General features: G+C 54.0%; 1 protein-coding gene and 1 pseudogene across 1 annotated transcript; both read right to left on the bottom strand.

The window, feature by feature from the left end:
* Positions 1-14,411: 14,411 nt before the first annotated feature.
* On the bottom strand, positions 14,412-15,227 carry LOC142067801 (feather keratin Cos1-1/Cos1-3/Cos2-1-like; annotated as a pseudogene).
* A 3,231-nt stretch (positions 15,228-18,458) lies between these two features.
* Positions 18,459-20,097, bottom strand: LOC142068005 (feather keratin Cos1-1/Cos1-3/Cos2-1-like). The gene is made up of 2 exons (XM_075117114.1): positions 19,493-20,097; positions 18,459-19,136 (listed from the first exon to the last, which is right to left on the bottom strand). The coding sequence occupies exons 1-2, from the start codon at positions 19,568-19,570 to the stop codon at positions 18,810-18,812; spliced, it is 405 nt and encodes a 134-aa protein (XP_074973215.1). The 5' UTR covers positions 19,571-20,097; the 3' UTR covers positions 18,459-18,809.
* Between the last annotated feature and the right edge of the window lie 211 nt (positions 20,098-20,308).

Here is a 20,308-nt window from a genome sequence, read left to right as displayed (position 1 = left end):
CGGGCGGCGGAGCGGCGGGATGCGGCGGTGCCGGGGCGCAGGGCTGGCGGGGCTGGCCGCCGTGCTCCTGGGTGCGCGGGGCTGGCGGCGGTGGGTGGGGGCCGGGGCGGTGCCCGGGATGTTCCCCAGGGGGCTCAGAGCCAACTCTTCCCACTCCCTACCTCTCTGCCACCTCTTCGTTCTCCTTCCCAAAGCCTCCAAGTCCCCTTTCCTATTCTCCGAATTGCTTGCCCAGAATACAGCCTTCTGTCCTTCACTGTAACAACCCCTCTCCCTGTCTAATATTCCTCCCTTCCTCCATCCACCCATTTTTTCACCCATCTCTCCATGAACCTACCATCTCTGTCCTCTCATCCTATTCTCTGAGACCCCTCTCTCATCTATTCCTCTGCCTCCTTCATATCTGTAGGTACAGGGCTGTTTCCCTGCACTGTGCCGTTATTCCATACATCCTCTGGCCTCCCTGTGAATTCAGCATTTTATTGCTCTGGATTCAGCCCTCCGTCCTTCAGTGTAACACACCCACCTCTCCTGTCCCCTCTCCCCCTCACCATCCTTCCATATATCCATCCATCCATCTGACTTGCGCCTGACTTGCATACTGTGTCTCCATGCCTCTATTTCAAATTCTGTCCTAGAGGATTTCGCTCGCTCCACACACCCACACCCGGATCATGGTCATATGTCCGCATCGATTCCGGACTGGTACTGTCTCCCTGTTGCTCCTTCCAATGATTTCTCTGAGAAAAGAGCCATCGGAGCTGGGCGATCTTTGACAACCCTTGTCCTTTCCTTCTCTTTTCTTGGCAGTGGCTGCTGGCAGAGCCCAGGTGCAGCAGGAGCCGTCGGCAGAGACCACCGAGGACACCGGCATCAACATCACCTGCTCACACCCCAACATACAGACCGCCGACTCTATCCACTGGTACCGTCAGCTCCCGGGCCGAGTCCCCGCATTCATCGCGCTCGCTGTAAAAGGGGCCAAAGAGCTGCGGGACCCCGCGGGGCGGCTGTGGGTGGCCCCAGACCGCCGGTCCAGCGTCCTGCGGCTCGCCCGGCCCCGGCGCGGGGACGCGGCGGTGTATTACTGCGCCGTGGGAGACACGGGGAGAGGAGCCGGGGCTGCGGCCGGGCACGAACCGGCGCGGGCGGGGCCGGGCGTGTGGGGCGGGGGCGGGGGGACGGCCCCGGGCGGGCCCGCCAGGGGGCGCTGCCGCTCCGCCCGCCCGGCCCCGTGCTTGGGGCAGCGGAAGCTGACGGTGTCACAGCGTTAGTGCCTGCTCGGATTCTAACGCGCAGGTACCGCGTCACCCACAGGTACCGCGCGCCGCCACTGGAACAGAGTGTTGTCGCTAAGAGTGGAAAAGAGTTTAGACCGTTCCACCAGTGGCAAAAGGAGACGTGCGGATAGATACGCATGGTGTCATGTCTCCTGTAAAGGAGGCCCCTCCAGTGCCCCAACACTGAAAGGTTTTTTTTAAGGAGACTGACCTTGAATTTGCACCAGAAGAAAGGCAACTTCAACCCCAAACTCCCCAGGAACTTCCATAATACTGTGTGTATTTATTAATCACGTTTAGACCACATTTGGAGACAGTCTTGGAGGCTTTGGTGATGGAAATCCTTTGGATCATATAGAATCAGAAAACACCAAGGCAAGTAACGCTAATTTCAGTCCCTATACCTGCAGCATAGCCTTGGGGAACTGAATAAATCTATCTTTAGTTCAGATTCCCCATATGCTGTCTGGGAATATTAAGGCTTGTTAGCTGCTGCAGGGAAGCATAATGAATTCTAAACTAATAAAGTACCTGGATGCATAAACAAGCAGGTACAGCCAAGCCAGACAATGTGTAAGGGAAGGTGAGAGAAGAGACACAAGCACGAAGGAAGGAGAGGCTCCTAGGGATGTGGCCCTGGGCTCAGCAAGAATGCTTGCACGTTGAGGGCTGCGCCTCTGTTTCTCCTCTCATTTGCAATGCCAAAGTCCTAATGTTGGTGTAGATGTCTTATGTCTGCTGTGGAGTCCAAGAAGACAGATCCACCTCAGGAGCCCCTTGGACGGTAAGCTTCAGCGAGAGCCCCTGGCAGCTGCACAGCAGGGTTCATCCCCTCTTTCTTATGTCTTGGGGGAGGGGCATTGTTCCCAGGCAGATGAAGAATAATGCTCCATTTCTCCCTAAGTCTCTCTTCTGAGCCACCTCCTGTCACCGTCGGAGATCTCAGCTGTATCTGCAGTTCCATATTTCTCCTTTTCTTTGAAAATTAGGAGATCCTGTCAATGCTGCTGCAGGGACTTTAAACTTCACATCCCACGGACATTGTTAGGGTCCTCTAGTCTGTCTCCTGGCAGGCACAGACCTGCTGTGGGCTCCAGTTTCCACGTAAATACCTGTAAGGAGGCTGTGAAGAAGGCAGAGCCAGGCTCTTCTCCCTGATGCCCGTGGCAGGAATAGCGGCACAGGGCACAAAGTGAATTAGAGGAAGCTCTGTCTGAACACCAGGAAACCCCTTTTCACTGTGACACTGAGGGAGCAATGACACAGGACTCCCAGAGATGGTGTACAGTGTCCATCCTGGGAGGCACTGAAAAGCTCTCTGGACATTGTCCAGGACATGTTGTGAGCAGAGGCACAAGAGTGAAGGAAGGAGAGACTCCCAGGGAAGTGGTCCTGAGGTCAGCAAGGGTGTTGTAATGTTGAGCTCTTTAATGTGAGCTCTTTCTCCTCTCAGTAGAAGTGCATAAATGCTCATCTTCCTGTACGTGTGGGCAGAGTGGCCAGGGCCCCCCTGTTGTGGAAGTGCTGAGAATGCCCTTGGCTGAGGGAGCCACAGGTGTTGCTGCTGGAGGAGGGACAAAGCCAGAAGGAGCATTTCAGGCACAGGAAGAACAGGCCATTTCTCTTCCCCGCTTCTTCCTTTGCTCCCCCAACAGAGTCGTTACCAGCAGCTCTGTTATCTCGGGGCTGGGAGGTGCCTTTGTGACACTCTCTCACTCAACAAACAGGCAAGTCGGTCTCAGCATGCAGCTCCGATACCTCATCCTGATTGCCTTTCTGGGGCAGCTGCTGGGTAAGTCCTGCCTTTTCATAAATGAATACTTCCTCTTTCCTTGTGGAAACTCTCACCAGCCTTATCAGGTCCATGCATGGAAATTCTCTTGAATAAGAGGAAAAGACTGGGAAATGTCACCTCGCATTTGTAGTTTTGCACCAGTTGTTTTGAGATGGTCTTACTGTTGGCAAGGACAGGAGAAGAGATGAGAGAGAAGATACCTCAGACCCCTGCTCCTTCTTTTCTTTCCCCTTCAGTCCATCTCTCTCTGCCTCTCTTTTTCTCATCCACCTGCCTCTGCAGCCTCAGGTTTCTCCCATTCCAACACAAATTAGCAGATCCTGCCAAAGCTGCCACAGGGATGTTAAATGTGTCACCTGGCTGTGGCTCTTTGCTGCTTGTCATGGCCTCCGGTTTTCTCCTGGTTGTCAACTCAGCCTGGGATCCCTCTTTCTACCGAGGGAGCTCGGAGCCCTCAGATGTGAGAGGGATGGGGAAGAAGGATGAATCTTTTTACAATAGCTCCATGGGCCCCTCAACCTGCTGGAGGGGTGCTGGTGCAAGCATGCAATGATCAGGCATGACAGGCAGTTCCCTGGTCCTCTGGGCAGTCAGAGACCAGGCAGGAGGAGCAGGGACACAGCACAGCTCTCCTCAGGGTCCATGCCGGGATGAGAGCTCTGCTCTCCTGCCCAAAGCTACTCTCCACATGGCTGTACTCAGGCCTCAGGGTTTTCCTGCAGGGCAAGGGACAGGGAACCTCCTCCACCAGGGCTTTGCATCCACTCCTGGGTTACTACCCATAGCCTTTCCCACAGCAGAGCTGCTGACCTTCACCTTTCTTCCAGGCACCATGGGGCAGACCACCGTCACCCAGCAAGAAGGACAAGTCACAGTAAAGCAGAGAGGCACCTTCCAAACAACCTGCACATACCAGACATCCTACTTTAATGGCTTGCTGTGGTACCAGCAGAGGAAAGGCCAAGCTCCCCAGCTGGTCTCGTATCAGGCAAGATCAGGCTCCAAGCCAAACGGCCGCCTCACCACATCGCTGAACACCACAGAGAAATACAGCCTCCTGGAGCTGGAGGAGGTCGAGGTCTCTGACAGTGCCTTGTACCTCTGTGCTGTGCAAGACACCGTGGTGCAGGGAGCTTCCTTGGCTGTGCCACAAGCCAGGGGAGGGAGGGGATGTGCCTGTGCACGGCTGAGCTTGGCGGAAGGGGCCCTCAGCTCTCTCCTGGCAGTGCTGTTTCCCCATTGCACCCTGAGCTCTGCAGGGCAAGATCCTCTTTCTGAAAGGGGCCGGTGTCTGTGCCTGTGGAGATGGCTGAAGGTGGCTGTAGGGCAGAGCCTGCTGGCAACCAGGATGCCAGGGGCTTGTTCTCAGCCCCTCACACTCAGTGTTAGTGAATTCCTGCAAACCAGTTCCTAAGGAGGAAGTTTAAGCACTGACCAGCCCTACCCAGGGGCCCCTAGAGGGCCTTTGACAGGAATTTCTGGGGTTTGTTGCTCTTTTCAATAAGTAAATACTGAAACTGGATTTGAGTCAAGTCATCGGGTTCATCCAGGTGTTCAGCCAGTTCAAGTGCAAAGGCTGTGCCTGAAGGGCAGAGCAAAGCACACAGAACAGCCACAGTTGCCAAATCCTCCAGGTTTCTCCACATTTGCAGCCAGTAAGTGAAGAGACCAACACACAAGTGAAGGCTTCCAACCCCCTGATCTCCTTACAGGCTCCTGAGGGTGAAATCCCTAAGAGAATGGAATGTTTGGCACTGCCTGCTAAAGCCATACCGAGGAACTATGGGAGCCTGGCAAAACAGAGGTTGAGGGCCGGAGACAGAAACTGAGAGATAGAGAAGCACATGTTTTACGATTATATCCTTGAGGAGAGCTGAGACACTGACCAAAGCAAACATCCCACCTCAGAAGATGCTGAGAACAGGCTGATAACCTCTGTAGTCAAGGAGAACAACTAATTGGGATGTAGATAAGAACTAAAACAAAGGGCCCAGCAGGGGAACTCTCCTTGTGATTATACTGAAAATCAGGCCCACAGGCCAGGAACCACCCCCGCTCCTAGTAAGTCCCTTAACCTATGAGCAGGTGCAGTACATTAAAGTGAGCTGTACTGTTACATCAAAGGGAGAAAGAAATTAACCCATTATTAGCTGAGGCGTGTGAGTATTAGCTGTGATTGACGTATTTAACTGTATAAATGCCTAGCAGTTTCTCGGTGCGGTGTGCTAGCTTTGTGGGTTACCACCTAGCACCAATCCTTGCACAAAAGTGACTTGAATAAAATACCGCCGCCCTGTGTGTCGTTTGGCGTTTTGCACACCGGGTTGAACGAACCTGCTGTTCAGGATAACAAGGGGAGCGATCTATGATCATCCGCAGCTCCTACACAGGGAGCGGTGTTGTAGTGATGAGCTGGCACGGCAGCAGGGGACTGTGTGTCTGGGACAAGCCAGACTTGCAGCAGGCTGCTGCAGGGCAAGTTTTACGTTACCCCTTGAGGTGAATTAAACACACATCTTTGCTTAAATAATTGAAAAAGATAAGTAATGAACACTAGATTGGACAGACTCCTACGACCATAAGAAGTTCTACAAGGAGTGTGCAAAGGTGTGTCAGGAGCCAATTCCTTACATACACTGGCAGCAGCAGCAGTCCTGTGAGCATTTCCATGGGATGCCTCAGCCTGACATTGGGTCTATCCTCCAGCACCAGCTCTGCTGCCCAAAGGTGGCCACTGAGCATCACACTCCAGGATTGCTACAAGACAGTGCTGCAGCTCTTTCTTATCTCATCACCCAGGGAAACTGCACCCCCTTACAGGCAGTCCTGTCTCTGGCTTTCCTGCTGCCAGCCACTTTAACCTCTTATGAAGTTGGGCCTTCTTGACCTCCATGAGAGATCATTTCTTGGTCACAAATTACCATTGCTGAGCACTTACCATTTTAATTTCCCCTTCACAGCAAATGCTGAAGGTGGGCATGAGAAACGGGGCTGTGCTCTCACAGCTGTATTCTGTGTGGTAGTTTGATGTGCTCAGGCTTGAGGTAACTCTGCCCTCCATGACATAACGTTTCCTGTCCATTTCAGACATCAGTTTATGCAGGCAGGGTCTTAAATGTTCCCATGGCACTCTACATGAAGGTGCAGTGTTATTGTCAGGGATGTAAGCATGCACGGAGCGCTCTGCTGGCTGGTAAGGTACAAGCTGCACAGACACCAGCCATTGCATTTACATATTCGCGATTTGTTCATCTTGACCACTGTTAAGATCCGCAGGCACATTCATCCTCCCCAGCAGCAACCAGGTGTCTTTTGTCTCGAGACTCATATCAGCAGGTGTCTCATCTACCCCACTGGTAGAAACAAAGAATGCATGACACCCTCCCTGGTGGTCTTTGTGATCTCCTTCAGGGAGACATGGGGGTCTGGAACCAGCCCCCCCAGCTCCTATGCAAGAAGCAATGCCGCAGCAGAGGAGGACTCTGTGTCTCCTACCAGTCCAGCTTCCTGCAGGCTGAAAATGCTGAGGTCTGCACAGAGGACTGACCTTGAATTCATAAAGTTCCTCCCAAGTTTATTTGCCGGTAAATACATTCTCTACAAAAGAAAAACAAAACAAAACAAAAACCCCAAACCCTAATAGCCGCTGAGAGGAAAAGGAGACTTTGTATCAGCATACCAGCATTTCAGTTCACGTGTCTGCGTTGAACTAGTTGCCTCCCCTCTCAGTAGCTTTTCCTGCCTCCCCTCTTGGGCTTTGCTTGTGAGGAGTTTGAAGATGTGCAGGGTCAGAGAGTGGGTCATGTCTCTGCCGCCAAACCAATCCCTGAGCACAGCCTTGGGCAGGGGTGTTTCAGTGGGCCCATCACCTTCCTGCAGCAGTTCCACAGGTCCCCTTCCACGGGGGGAAGATCCTCTCCAACCCCTCTGTGGGTAAAAGCAGTAATTTGGAAAGCTTCTGGCCACCCTTGGGACCCTCAGGCAGCAGCCCCAGCCTCTCTTCCTGCCGTCCCTCTCTCCTGCTTCCCTCTCCCTCTGCACAGCAACTGTGCCAGCCTTCAAGGTCATCTTCTGCCGAGCTGCCTCCCAGCACAGCTCCATGCAGAGCAGGAGGAACATCCGTCCCCAGGAGGACACCGTGAACCTCCCCCTGGCCTGCTGCAGTCCCCAGGCTGCTCCCTTGAGGACACCAGTGACCAGGCTCCCCAACCTCAGGACATGCTCAGGAGGGCATTTCTAGGGAGAGACAAAGCAAGGCAGGTCACTGGCTCTGGAGCTGCCTTCCACAGTTCCCAGGAATAGTGTTGGAAAGGGCCTCGAGGCAATGTGTCCCACACTCCCCTTCCTCTGCGAGATGTGAAGGCCCCTCTTTTGCCTCCACTCTGATCAGCCTAGATCAACAGCTTGCTCAGTGACCGCTTGGGAGAGTCCCTGTAGTGCAGGGGCCGCCTCAGCCAGTCCCTCACGTCTCTCCAAGCCGAGCGCTCTTCCCCTTGCAATGTCCCATAAGAAGGAGCTGCAAGCCCAACAGCATGGCGGAGAGGGTACCAGCTGAGATGGCCTTTGAGGCAAGGCCTCATCCTGGAGCAAAGGGTGGAGAAGGAGCTCCCTCATGTGGTCCTCAATGCAGGAGGAGGCAAGAGAAGTGGATGAAGGAGCGAGGAGTTGTACTTGCTTTCACAAGGGTTCTGCACTTGCCAAGGTCCACCGGCATCCTTTGTGGAGGTAATAATCTTCTCCGTGCTCATCCCTTAATCAAAGTGTCCCAGCTAATGACGCAGGCCGTGTTTTGATTTCCTGCAGTGCTACCTTTTAATTTTAACCTTTCTACCATGCTGCTTCATTCATGGAGTGCTGGGATGATGAGCCCAAGGATTTCCAGGACAGAAACACATCAGTGTGGGCAGCAGATGCAAACCAAGTGCCAGAGGGTTCCTGTGCAGGCAAACAATGTGAGGCCGAGTCACTCTGGTGGGGTGCCTTGTGTCCCTGTTTGCTAGGAGGGGCTCAGCTGCTTCTAGCCCTGCAGTCCTCAGCCCCACACTGCCAGGCTCCCATCCATTGGGTCATGTCACACCCTTCTCGCTCCCTCCCTCCCTTCTCTCCTCCCTACCTCTTCCCTCCCTGGCCCCAACACACCCACGAGTCCATTTCTCCACACTCACCTCGCAAAGGCCTCAGGCTCTGGGCTGCGGAGAGGCACCCGGAGGGAGGCTCTCATCCTGGTCTTTGCTATCCCCATGAAGTCGGGGGACACTCGTTCCAGCCCCTGAGCTCTGGGACTGGGATGCCTACCACCTCCAGATGCCATGGCCGCTCAGCTGTCCCAGGCTAACAACGTAGCCGTGCAGACTCAGCCCTGGTGCAGACTCTCCAGGTGGGCTTCCACTTTCTCCTGCTCTGCTGACGGAGGGGTTTTAGCCTTTTCCCACCTCTTCTTCTTTTGGACCTGCCTCCTGGGCTGGGCTGGAAGAAGGAGAGGGTCCAGTTCCCACGTGTCAGCACTCCTGCTTCCTAGCAAACACGACTGCAAGCACAGGGGCTGTTTCCCAGATAACATCCAGCACGGATGGTGCAGCAGCCCTGGGCAAACCTGGACATTCACCGCAACTCGCCCCCGTGGGATGTCTGAGCCAGCCCAGAGTTTCACAACAAGTTTTGGTTGGACTCTTGTTCTCACCTCTTGACATCACCAGTGAATGGAAGGAATTGCACAGCCACGGACACGCAGATGCACGTCAAAAAATGCTCACACCCACACACACAGGGTGCACACACGTGCCCATCCCCAGGGTCACAAAGGTGTTTGTGGTCACAAGCATGCATGTACGCAAATGCACATGGGCGCTTGTACACATATAAGAGTGGAAGCACACCTGTGTACCTGCACAAACACAAACACCTGCACTGAGAACCATGACTGTGGGAGTGATAATCTCCCAATCAACCCTGAACTTGCGCAGGACTTGCTGCTCCAGCTAGATCCCTATGACTTGACAGGGCCTGATGGGCTTCGTCCGAGGGTATTTAAAAAGCTGGCTGATGTCATAGCAAGAACTCTCTCACTGATTTTTGCTCTTGGAAACCTGGGGAGGTCCCAGCTGACTGGAAGCTGGCAAGTGTTGTCCCAGTCTTCAAGAAAGGCGACAGGGAGGACCCCGGCAACGATAAGGCCCATCAGTCTCACTTCTCTGCCTGGCAAATTTATGGAGAAGGTTATTCTGGGAACTATTGAAAAACACTGCAAAGACAACGCAGTCATTGGTCCCAGCCAGCATGGGTTCACGAGGGGAAAGTAAGATGTAAGAAAGATGTAAGCTTTTTGGATTTCAGTAAAGCTTTTGATACTGTCTCTCACAGTCTCCTCCTGGACAAACTGTCCAGCATAGAGCTGGATAAACACGTAATGCAGTGGGTGAGCAACTGGCTGACAGGTTGGGCTCACAGGGTCATAGTAAATGGGGTTACATCGGGCTGGTGGCCAGTCACTAGCGGGGTTCGGCAGGGATCCATCTTGTGGCCGGTACTCTTTAGTCTCTTCATTAATGACTTGGATGCAGGACTGGAAGGAATACCAATTAAGTTTGCTGATGACTCAAAAATGGGAGGAGCTCTTGACACTCTCAAGGGCAGAAAACACACGTGAATGAACCCCCAGTTACACTGGAACCCCTGCGCCTGCACACACATTCACCCCAATACTTGCCATCACGTGAGAGTTCACACATGCTTATATGCACTTGCACACTCATACTTGCAGGCAGATATATATGCAAGCTCGTGTACAAACACAGATATATATGTGCTCGTCTGCAGACACAGATGCCCGTACACCGACACGCACAGGCAGACTGACAACACACACACACTTACTTGCTCACCTGCAAAAATGTGCATGTGTACAAACATATGCACATGCACACACTGAAGTGCACTTGGTCACACACACACGCACTGGCAGACACTCACCCTCACGGGTGCATTTGCAAATGAACGTACCAATGCGAGCACACAGGCACAAATGCACCCACAGGCACAGACGGATGCCCAGGCACACGAGCAAGCCAAGCCTCCGCACACACTCTCAGAACCAGGGCTCCGCTGGCCAGCTCTCTGCCTCTGTGCCCCTGACAACTTTAAGCAAGTCCTTGAAAGCTCAGTGCTATGAAGGTAAATAGGCACCAGCCATCCCTGGTGGATTTAAGGACAGCAGAGGGCTTTGGGGCCTTTGTGGGTTCGACAAAAGCTGTTCAATTGATTGTGATTTCACTACAGGAGGAGAGAAGGTGCATTGGGGTCCAAGCTGCAGGGCCTTTTTTGAAATTCAGCCCGTTCACCTCCAAAGTCCATGTATGAGAGACAAAAATCAAAGCTAGAGACCATCCCCATTGCTGCAGCTCCGGGCGTTCTCCACTTTGCAAGCCTTGCAAGCTCCAGCCCATCCCTGGTGATGCGTTGTGTATTACTTATTTTGTCCCAGAGACAGGGTGAAAGCTTGGGTACGCCTTGTAGAGACATGTTTGCCAAGACCATGTCTCAGAGGTAGTCAGAAGGAGAAGTGCAGGGCTGCCCAAGGGCTTGAAGGGCTGAGGTCTGCTAAAGACGAGAGCCATCCCCTGACTGGACAGTTCTTTGTCCAGCTGGTTCCCAGGAAGCCTGCATGGCTCGAGCAGCTCACTCAGCTGTTCAAAGTCCATGTTCTTGGGCTTCAGAAGCAGAGAGGGAAACCTGGTCTCTGCAATGGCAGAGGTCCCTGTCTTGAACTGGCAATGGATCCCTTCTCCAGGCTTTCCTTGGAGGGGTTTCCAGACAGCACCTCAGTGGTGGTGTCCTGAAGCCCAGGGCAGCACTAGCAGCTAGGGGTTGTCCATTTGGGTACTTGAAGGGTTGGATGGAGCCTGTCTGCAAAGCAGAGGGCAACAACATGCGGTGTGTTGTGGTTAGGCTGTGTCTGTGCCTCCCCAGCCTCTCTGCCAGTGAGGAAAGCTCTTGGGACATATATGGGTGTGACATTTTCAGCCAAGTCCAAGCCCAGGCACTTGGGACACAGGAGTGGATACTCAGCAGAAGTAGCCTACCTGCCTGAATTGCTCCTCTGCTTCCCTCAGTATCCACGGATGGTAGTCGCTGGAGGGAAAGGCTCTTGGCAGGAGACGTGAGTGCTCCTGTGATTGATTCCCTGGTGAAATTAGCACAGGGAAGGAAAAAAAACCCTTTCTTGCATTGCATCTAGGAACTGCCTGAACCTGGAGCCTGCAATATCAGACTGTTCAGGTACGTGGATCAGACTTTGGTAGCTTATAGGAAGTGGGGCTCGTGGGAGAGATTCCAGCAGAAGCCCCCAAGGCAGTCAGGGGAGCTTGAGGACATGACACACTGAGACAGGAGAACAAGGCTCAAGGCAGACCTTATGGGTGTCTACAGTTATGTGCTGTGAGGGTGAGGAAAAGATGGAGCCAGGCTCTTCCCAAAGGTGCAGAGTGGTAGGACGAGAGGCGACAGGCACAATTTGGAACCTGGGAAATACCATTTAGATATTAGAAGCTCCCTTTATTTTAAATATTTTTTTGACCCTGAAAATTGTCAAGTACTGGAATGCACTGTCCACAGATGTTGTGCAGGCTCCGGCCTTGGAAAATTTCAAGACTTGACAGAGACAGCCCTGACCAGCCTCATCTAATGAGACCAGCTCTGAGGCGGGACTTGGAATGGGTGATTTGCAGAGGTCTTGTCCAACCTACACTATGCTATGCAAAGAGTAAAAGTAGTGTGGCAGGTTTGTTTCTTAAAGGCTAGGAGTAAGGAGAGGACAAATGCAGATTCCACTGGTTCTGAGGAAACTGAGAGTGGAAGGGTTATGGCCAAGTGGAAGGACGGCTTGCTTGGGTTTGAGTGTGGGTTTTTCCCCACAACAAGCGTTTCAGAAGCCGTTTTATGAGATGGGATGGGCAGTGTGGCAGGAAACTTCCTTTGTTGGTTCCTGAGATAGCTTTTGGAGATAGAGGGAGAAAGGCCACCGTGCTGGGGGTGCTGAGTGGGGCACTTGGTGTCTGGAGGGTTTGGGTGCATTGACCATTGTGTTTGTGAGAGCTGCAGCCTTGGGGTGTGCTGACAGGAGCTTGGGGCTAGACACCGTGCAGGAGCCAGGAGAGGCCACCCCAGCCAAGGCTTGAGGATGGAGAGAGAGAAGACGCAGGCATCAGGGAAGGAGAGACTCCCAAGATGTTTCACAGGAGGATGTGTCAGAGCGGTTGGTCACCAGGCACAGGCCTATCCCCTTTATACCCTTCACCTAAGGAATGGTAAAGCAGAGAGACACCTTCCAAACAATCCCCACCTACTAAGTCTCCAGTTTTGATGCTCTGCCCTTGTACCAGCAGAGGAACGGCCAAGCCCCACAGAATATCTCGTATGAGGCAGTAGCTGGCTCCAAGCACAGTGGCCGTCTCACCACATCGCTGAACACCACGGGGAAATACAGCCTTCTGTGGCTGGAGGAAGTTGAGGTCTCTGACAGTGCCTTGTCCATCTGTGCTGTGCGTGACACGGTGGTGCAGGGAGCTTCCTTGGCTGTGCAACAAGCCAGGGGAGGGAGGGGAGGGGGTGTGTCTGTGCAAGGCTGAACTCAAGGGAAAGGACCCTCAGCACTATTTCCTCAGTGCAGCCAGAGATCTGCAGGCCATGATCTTGCAGGAGGGTCCCCTGTCAGTGGCCTGAGAGGATGGAGGAAGTGGTGAAAGTGCCTCAGGTTCCCTTGACTCCACCATGGGTTACCTGGTCATTCTGCACAAAGGCTCTGGCGAGGTGATGCGCAATGAAGGACGTTGGGGCTCTTTGTGCAGTGCTTCCTTGCTGCTCCTCTTTGCTTTCTGCATTTTCCTGCTGCACGCTGCTTCTTCAGGGTTTCCTGCAGGCCTGTCTCCTAGAATGCCTGCTCCAGGGTGTGTCCCTCAAGAGGTCAGAGTTCAAAGATGGAAAACATAAATTATGTGCCATGCGGCAATCATCCTTCCTGGGATTAGCTATGATTACAACAATTTTGGAAAAGACTCAGAACTACCCTGTGGACCCTCCAGTTGCTGCGTGGCCATGTGCTGGGATCCGGAGGACCTGCTGTCCCCAGCGCACTCTGCCCACCCTTGGAACCCTCCCCATGCCATACCTCGCGGCCTTCCCCCAGCCCCGCCTCATTTCTTCTGCAGTGGGAGCAGGCTGTACAGCTCGATCCAAGATCTCAGTGGGGGAGCAGACCACCAGGCAGAGGTGGGCAACAGGCCCTGCCAGGAGAAGGGCTGGCCTTGGGGAAAGCTGCCTCGTGGCTGGGGGAAGGCCAGGCATGACAGAGCAGCAGTGGGAGGTTGGGCACTGGCTGCTGCCCTTGGGGTACCCTGTGTGGTGGGATCTGGGGGTGTGTGAGAGGCATGAGGGCCCTGGTGTGTGGCCTGGCCAGGCTGAATTCATCATCAGCCTGGGAGTCACCTCAGCCCTGTGAAGGCAACTGTCTGGGAGGTGGAGGTTGTATAGGATGTATAGGATGTATAGGTAGAATTCCCCTCTTTACAGGCTTGTCATCTGCTGACCTCTCAGAGCCTCCAGCAGCACTGGGCTCCTCACTGGGGGATAGCAGTGGTCAGTTTCCCTCCTGCAGGACATGATCCGAGGCCAAGGGGCCATATCTGAGCAGAGATGCCAGAATGCAAGGCTTGATCTCCACTGGCTGTGGAGGATCTGAGTATGTCATCCTCAGCTCCAAGAGACAGTGACTGGAAGGACCCCACTGCCATCTGTCCCACCCTCCCATTCTGCTGGGAAGGATGAAGAGTCCACTTGTGCCCTCACCTTCTCCCCCTGCCAACAAAGGCAATGCCTTCCATCCTTGGCAACACGAAACAACATCCACCAAGGAAAGGATTATGTGGAGGCAGAGGCTGGGATGCAGAAAACTTTAATGACCCTGAAGGGGAAAACGGGTTCAATTCTAGAGGATGCTGCCAGTGCAGGGAGAGCACCAGCGGCTGCTGAAAGTCTGTTCCCATTGCCCATGGTGAAGATTCCGCAGGGCATCCATCTGCCTGTCCCACAGAGGGAGAGGGGTCAGAAGATGCCCCAGGTTGGCTCTGGGAGTTTTAGCTCAGAAGACAAGAAAAAGATGGGAGGGAGTGGAAGGCAGGAGATTTAGAGTGTGGCCATGTTTGAGAGGGCTCCAGCTGCCCTCCTTTTGGGTGGGAGCACTGGATGTTCAGCCTCTCTGAAATCAATGGCCAGGAGCTCTGTCCTCAGTTTAGCAAGAGCTTTTGGGTTCTGGGCAATCCTTGCCCAGGCTGTCACCTGTGGCTTTAGCAGGGGGGGCACCTTCTGCCACAGTAGCGGCTGGTAATGCAGGAGAGGTCAAAGCCCCCGGAGGAGATGGGCACTCCATCACAGCTCAGGATGCTGCCAACAGCAGCGGAGGTGGACGAGCCCACCACGGTGCTCTGTGGGAAGGAGCTGAGGATGGGGCCGGGCAGGGTCACCACCACGGGAGAGGGCTCGATGACGACAGTGGAGTTCTGGCACTGCCTGACACAGGGCTCATTGCAGCTGTTGGCCAGCGGGGTCGGGCCGCAGGGCCGGCATGGCAGGCACTGGCTGTAGCAGGACATGTCTTGGGTCCAGAGATGCACCTGAGAGATAGACCAGAGAAGAATCAAAGCACAGGTACATGTGAGGAGCAGTCTGGCATGAGTCCATCACCAAAGTGAAAGGCACCTGCTGAGCCAGGAGGTAGGAACTGGGCAGTGAGGCAAAAGGGTTTCTTGGCCTTATGCAGACGTGGTACTGCAAAGTGTTGCCAGGGCCAACGAGGCTGCTGCCTGCCTCTTAAAAGAAAAGCCCCCTCTACCAAGTTCCAGACACTCTCTTGAGTCAGACCACCACCATTCTTCCCCATCTCAAGCAGCACCACGACCCAGCCTAGGATGGAGGAGCACACATCTGCATACACAGAAAAAGCACCTGAGGAAAGGGCTTCAGACTCACCTGCTTTCCAAGGAGAAGGAGGCAAGAGAAGTGGATGAGAGAGCGAGGAGTTGGGCTGCCTTTTATGGTGGCCCTGACCTGCTCCAGGCCCAGACGTAGCTTCTACGGAAGTGCCAATTTTCTAAGGTGTTCATGATGGACGGAAAACCTCCCAGGTAATGACATGGTCTGGGTGGTTGTTTTCCCAAAGCTGCCTTTTCATTTCCCGGCTTATGCCATGCCCCTTCCCTCACGGAGGCTTCTTCTGAGTGCTGGGATCGAGAGGCCCCAGGATTTCCGGGGCAGGAATGCCACAGTGCTGGTGGAAGAACCAGCTCAAGTGCCGGATGGGTGCAGCGCGGGCAAATGCTGCTGGCCTGGGGTGCACTAGTGGGGTTGCCTGTGGCTGTATTGACTAGAAGGGGCCCAGCTGCTCCCAGCCCTGCAATCTTTGGCTGGTCACCCCAGGGCTTTTCGGTGTGAGGATATGCCATGTCTTTCTTTTTCCCTCCCTCCCTCCCTCCCTCCCTCCCCCGCCCCTCCCAACTTGCTCTGATGATCACCTGTGGTCAGCACTGGGTCAGAACTCTCCAACAAAGTAAGAGAGAGCTGTGTTTTGATCAGACTTTCCACCTGGCTGTTGTGATTGTGAAAGCCTTTGGGAGTGGGGTATGCAGAATCACAGGAACACAGAATCACAGAATGTTAGGGGTTGGCAGGGACCTCTGGAGATCATCTTGTCCAACCCCCCTTCTTGAGCAAGCACACCCAGAGCAGGGGGCACAGGAGCACATCCAGGCAGGGGTATTGAATGTCTCCAGAGAAGGAGGATCCACCATGTCTCTGGGCAGCCTGTTCTACTGCTCATCACCCTCACAGGAAAGGAGGTTTTTTCTCATATTTAAGTGGAACTTCCCATGTTCCAGCTTGTGCCCATTGCCCCTTGTCCTGTCATTGGGCACTACTGAAAAGAGTCCAGTCCCATCGTTCCGACACCCACCCTTTCAATATTTATAAGTATTGATGAGATTCCCCCCCCTCAGTCTTCTCTTCTCCAGGCTGAACAAACACAAGCCTCTCAGCCTTTCCTCATAAGGGTGATCCTCCACTCCCCTGATCAACTTGGTAGCTCATCCCAGGTGGCACATGGTCCTGTTTGTCCTTACCTTTTCCATGTATCTCGTCACTCGGATGGGAATGGCCTCATCTTTTTCACTGCAGGGAGTGATCAGTCCCTGAGGATCCTGACGTATTTCTTCCTCGGCAAGGTCTCCTTCTTGGAGGTCCACAACACCCTCACCATTGTCCCCAAAACACTGGAGATTCTCCTTGTCAGTAGGACAACCGTCTGTGTTTCCTGCTGCCTGGCACAGTTATTTCCCCGGTTATTCCTGAGTACCACTGAGTTTCTGACCTTCTCAGTGATGTCCTTCGACTGCTACATTGCCATCCCCAAACAGCTGTATTACACGACAAAGATCCTCTGCTTCTTTCTATGCTTGTGAGCATGGCTACCGAGTTTTGTGGTCATCATCTCCCAGGTGTCTCTGCTGCTGCTGCAGTGTCTTCTCTGCTCCAGGAACAACACTGACCATTTCTACTGTGATGCTGGGCTCTGCTGAGCCTGGCCTGAGGTGACACAATGCTCATTGAGACCCTTGGCTTTCTGGTGCCCATCCCCAACATTCAAAGCAGCACTCTGATTTTCAAGTTGGTTTTCTTCATCTGTATCATCCTTGCAATTCTCCATATATTCCCTTGTCTTTCAGCCATCAGAAGGCATTATCTGCTCGTACATCTGTCACGGTTCAGCCCCAGCCGGCAACTAACCACCACGCAGCTGCTCGCTCAGTCCCCCGCACCCTTGTGGGACGTGGAAGAGAATCAGAAGAGGAAAAGCAAAAAAAAAAAAATCAAGTTGTGGTTTGAGGTAAGAACAGTTTAATAATTAAAATAAAACAATAATGATAATAATAATGATTATGGTAACAACAGTAATGATAATATAACAAAAAGGAAAAGGGAAAAAGGGAAAAAATCAAAACCACAAACAATATAATCACTCACCACCTGCCAACCGATGCTGCCCATCCCTGAGCCGCAACGGCTGCCTCCCTCCCACGGCCAGCCCCTCCCAGATAACATACTGGCCATGATGTTACGTGATATGGAATAGCCCTTTGGCCAGTTTGAATCTGCTCTCTCAGCTGTGCCCCCTCCCCTCACAGCTTCTTGTGCACCCGGCAGAGCAGGGGAAGCTGGAAAAGTCCTTGACTAGTACAAGCACTACCCAGCAACAACCAAAACATCAGTGTGTTATCAACATTATTTTCACACTAAGTCCCAAGCACAGCACTGTACCAGCTACAGTGAAGAAAATTAGCTCTGTCCCACATAAAAACATGAAAATGACCATAATTCCCTCCTGATGGACGATATTGACATGGGGATTTCTGTTCTTCCGCTCGTATGCTTTTGTCACAACATCTGATTTTACATGAAGGAATTACAATATGAGATTTCAGTGGCTGCCAGGTGACATTTCCACTGATCACAAGGCATGAAATTTACATGGAAAAATATCCTCTACCCCCAGAATGGCAGCCAATTCCTCAGAACAAACTCTCTGGGGGGACCAATGAAGCAGTCAAGAGCTTTGAGGCTCACATGCAGCTTTCATGGGAAGTGCACCCGGTACCCTCATCCTTGCTGATCTTCACATTCTCCTGCCTGCTGCGTATCAGAGCAATTTGATCTCCCTCAGAAATACATCATTTCACCATCCCCATTTCTGTGCTGACTACCCGCAGCTCCCACAGGCTTACCTCCATTCTCCAGCCTCAACATACTCAGTGGCATGGGCGAATTTCCCCTCTGCTGATGCTCATGCCTGCCAGGCATGGCCCCATGATCGGTGGGGGAGAGGAGAGGAAGGTGGAGTAGCAGCTGTGGGCCATCCTAAAGGCTGTTCCCTGCTTTACCACTCCTCTCATTCTGCAAAGCCAATCATCTTCGGGAGCCCCACACCCACCTCCTGCCAACCCAGCACAGCTCTGGCCATAGCAAGACAAATGCCCTTCCTCAGGGGGCTCATGGGGCTTCTGAGCCCTCAGGGCCTCCTGCCTTGCTGGGCATTTGTGGGCAGAGACACAGCAGGGCAAGGCCTGATGGTCACCGGCAGCAAAGCAGCCAGAAATGTCTTCCTCAGGACCAAGGGATGGTGCCCAAAAGTGGAGCCACTGCGGCATGTCCCAACCTCCCAATCCTCTCTGAAGGAACAAGGGTGTCCTTGTGCCCTCACCCCTTTCCACCACAGAACAACACCCCTCTGCTTTGGCAGCTTGGAGAGTGTCCACAGAGGGAAGGACCACATGGAGGCCAGGCTTGAATGTGGCACAACTTTAATGAGTCCAGAGAGGGAAGCAAAGTCACTCTGAGTGGAGGACAGCGATGCAGGGAGCCCCAGAGGCAGCCGAGAGTGTGCGGTCGCTGGCCATGGAGAAGTCCCTTCACAAAGTCTTTCTGCCTGCCCCATAGACGGAGAGGAGACAGATGGTCCCCACCAGGCTGGCCTTTGTGGGGCCTTGCTGCCAAGGGGAACCAAAGCCAACAAAGTAAAGGGAGGCAAAGGCAAGGTTGCTGAGATGTGCTGAAAACACAATCCAGGAGAGCAATTCTCTGCCCAGCACCATATTCTGAGTCCCTCAGGCTGTCTCCCTGGGGCTTTCCCAGCATCTTTAGCAGGGAGGGCACCTTCTGCCACAGTAGCGGCTGGTAATGCAGGAGAGGTCAAAGCCCCCGGAGGAGATGGGCACTCCATCACAGCTCAGGATGCTGCCAACAGCAGCGGAGGTGGACGAGCCCACCACGGTGCTCTGTGGGAAGGAGCTGAGGATGGGGCCGGGCAGGGTCACCACCACAGCCGGGGGCTCAATGACGACAGTGGAGTTCTGGCACTGCCTGACACAGGGCTCATTGCAGCTGTTGGCCAGCGGGGTCGGGCCGCAGGGCCGGCATGGCAGGCACTGGCTGTAGCAGGACATGTCTCTGGGCTGGAGGTGCACCTGGCAGACAAGGCAGGGAGGAAGCAGAGCACAAGGATGGGTGAGGTGCAGCTTATTTCCCTGTCACTAAAGAGGCAAGGTACTACTGTGCGAGGACCTGAAAGCGGTGCCAGAAACCACACAGTATTCCTTCCCCTACAAATGACAGCCTTGCCCACGGATGCCCTCTCCTAACTTGTAAACCAATGCCCCCTCTGACATGTCCCAGCCTCTCTCTAGCAGGCTTCCTCCCCACTTCTCTCTCCCGTGGCATGATGCTCCAAAGCCTGAGCACAGGCCAGAGCCAGTAGCAGCTCAAGTGTCCATCAAGGAGAGATTTCACTTTGGAAGAGGAGAAGAAGGGGCTCAGGACTCACCTGTTCCCAAGGAGAAGGAGGCAAGAGAAGTGGATGAGAGAGCGGGGACTTCCTCTGGCTTTTATACCTGCCCTTCATTGCCGCAGGAACACAGGCACCCTTTGCAGAGGTAACAATTTCCTGACAAGCTCATCTTCAATGCAGACTGTCACAGCTAATGATATGGGCTGTGCTGTGATTTCCAACACTGCTGCCTTTTCATTGCCAGGTATAGAGCATGCCCATTCCCCATTGAAGGCTTCTTGTGAGTGCTGGGATGAAAGGCCCCAGAATTTCTAGGGCAGGAATGCAGCAGTGCTGGTAGAAGTCAAGTCACAGCCGCTTTGCCTAGACACAACTTCTAGGCAGTGTGCTGGGACTGCAGAGAGGCAGCTGAAGGCAGCCTCTCAGCCTCCTCACTGCCATGCACAGGAAATCAGTGGCTGGTGTTGCCAGCCCCTGAGCTCGGAGGCAGCTCTGGGAAGCTGGTCCATCTCCTGGCTCAGGGCCCTGCAGCTCCCCCAGGCCGTGCCTGGCGCTGTGCGGGGTTATTGTTGCGGGGGAGTCCTTGCTCACCAGGAGGACGGGGAGAGTCCATTTCCCAGGAGAGAAACCTCTGCCCGTGCAGAGCCACTGAGCGCTGCGGGGCCGGGCGAGACCCCGAGCGGCGCCGGCGCAGGGCGCAGCCCCGGGGCGGAGCTGGCGGCGGCGGAGGGGACGAGGAGAGAAGAGGAGGGGGAGAGGAGGCGGCGCGGCCGGAGCAGAGAGCCGGGGCTGGCGGGGCGCAGCGAGGCGCGGGCGGCGGAGCGGCGGGATGCGGCGGTGCCGGGGCGCAGG

Source organism: Phalacrocorax aristotelis, chromosome 23, assembly GCF_949628215.1.
Source record: "Phalacrocorax aristotelis chromosome 23, bGulAri2.1, whole genome shotgun sequence".
Lineage (NCBI taxonomy): Eukaryota > Metazoa > Chordata > Aves > Suliformes > Phalacrocoracidae > Phalacrocorax > Phalacrocorax aristotelis.
This window is presented reverse-complemented; position numbering and strand designations above follow the sequence as displayed.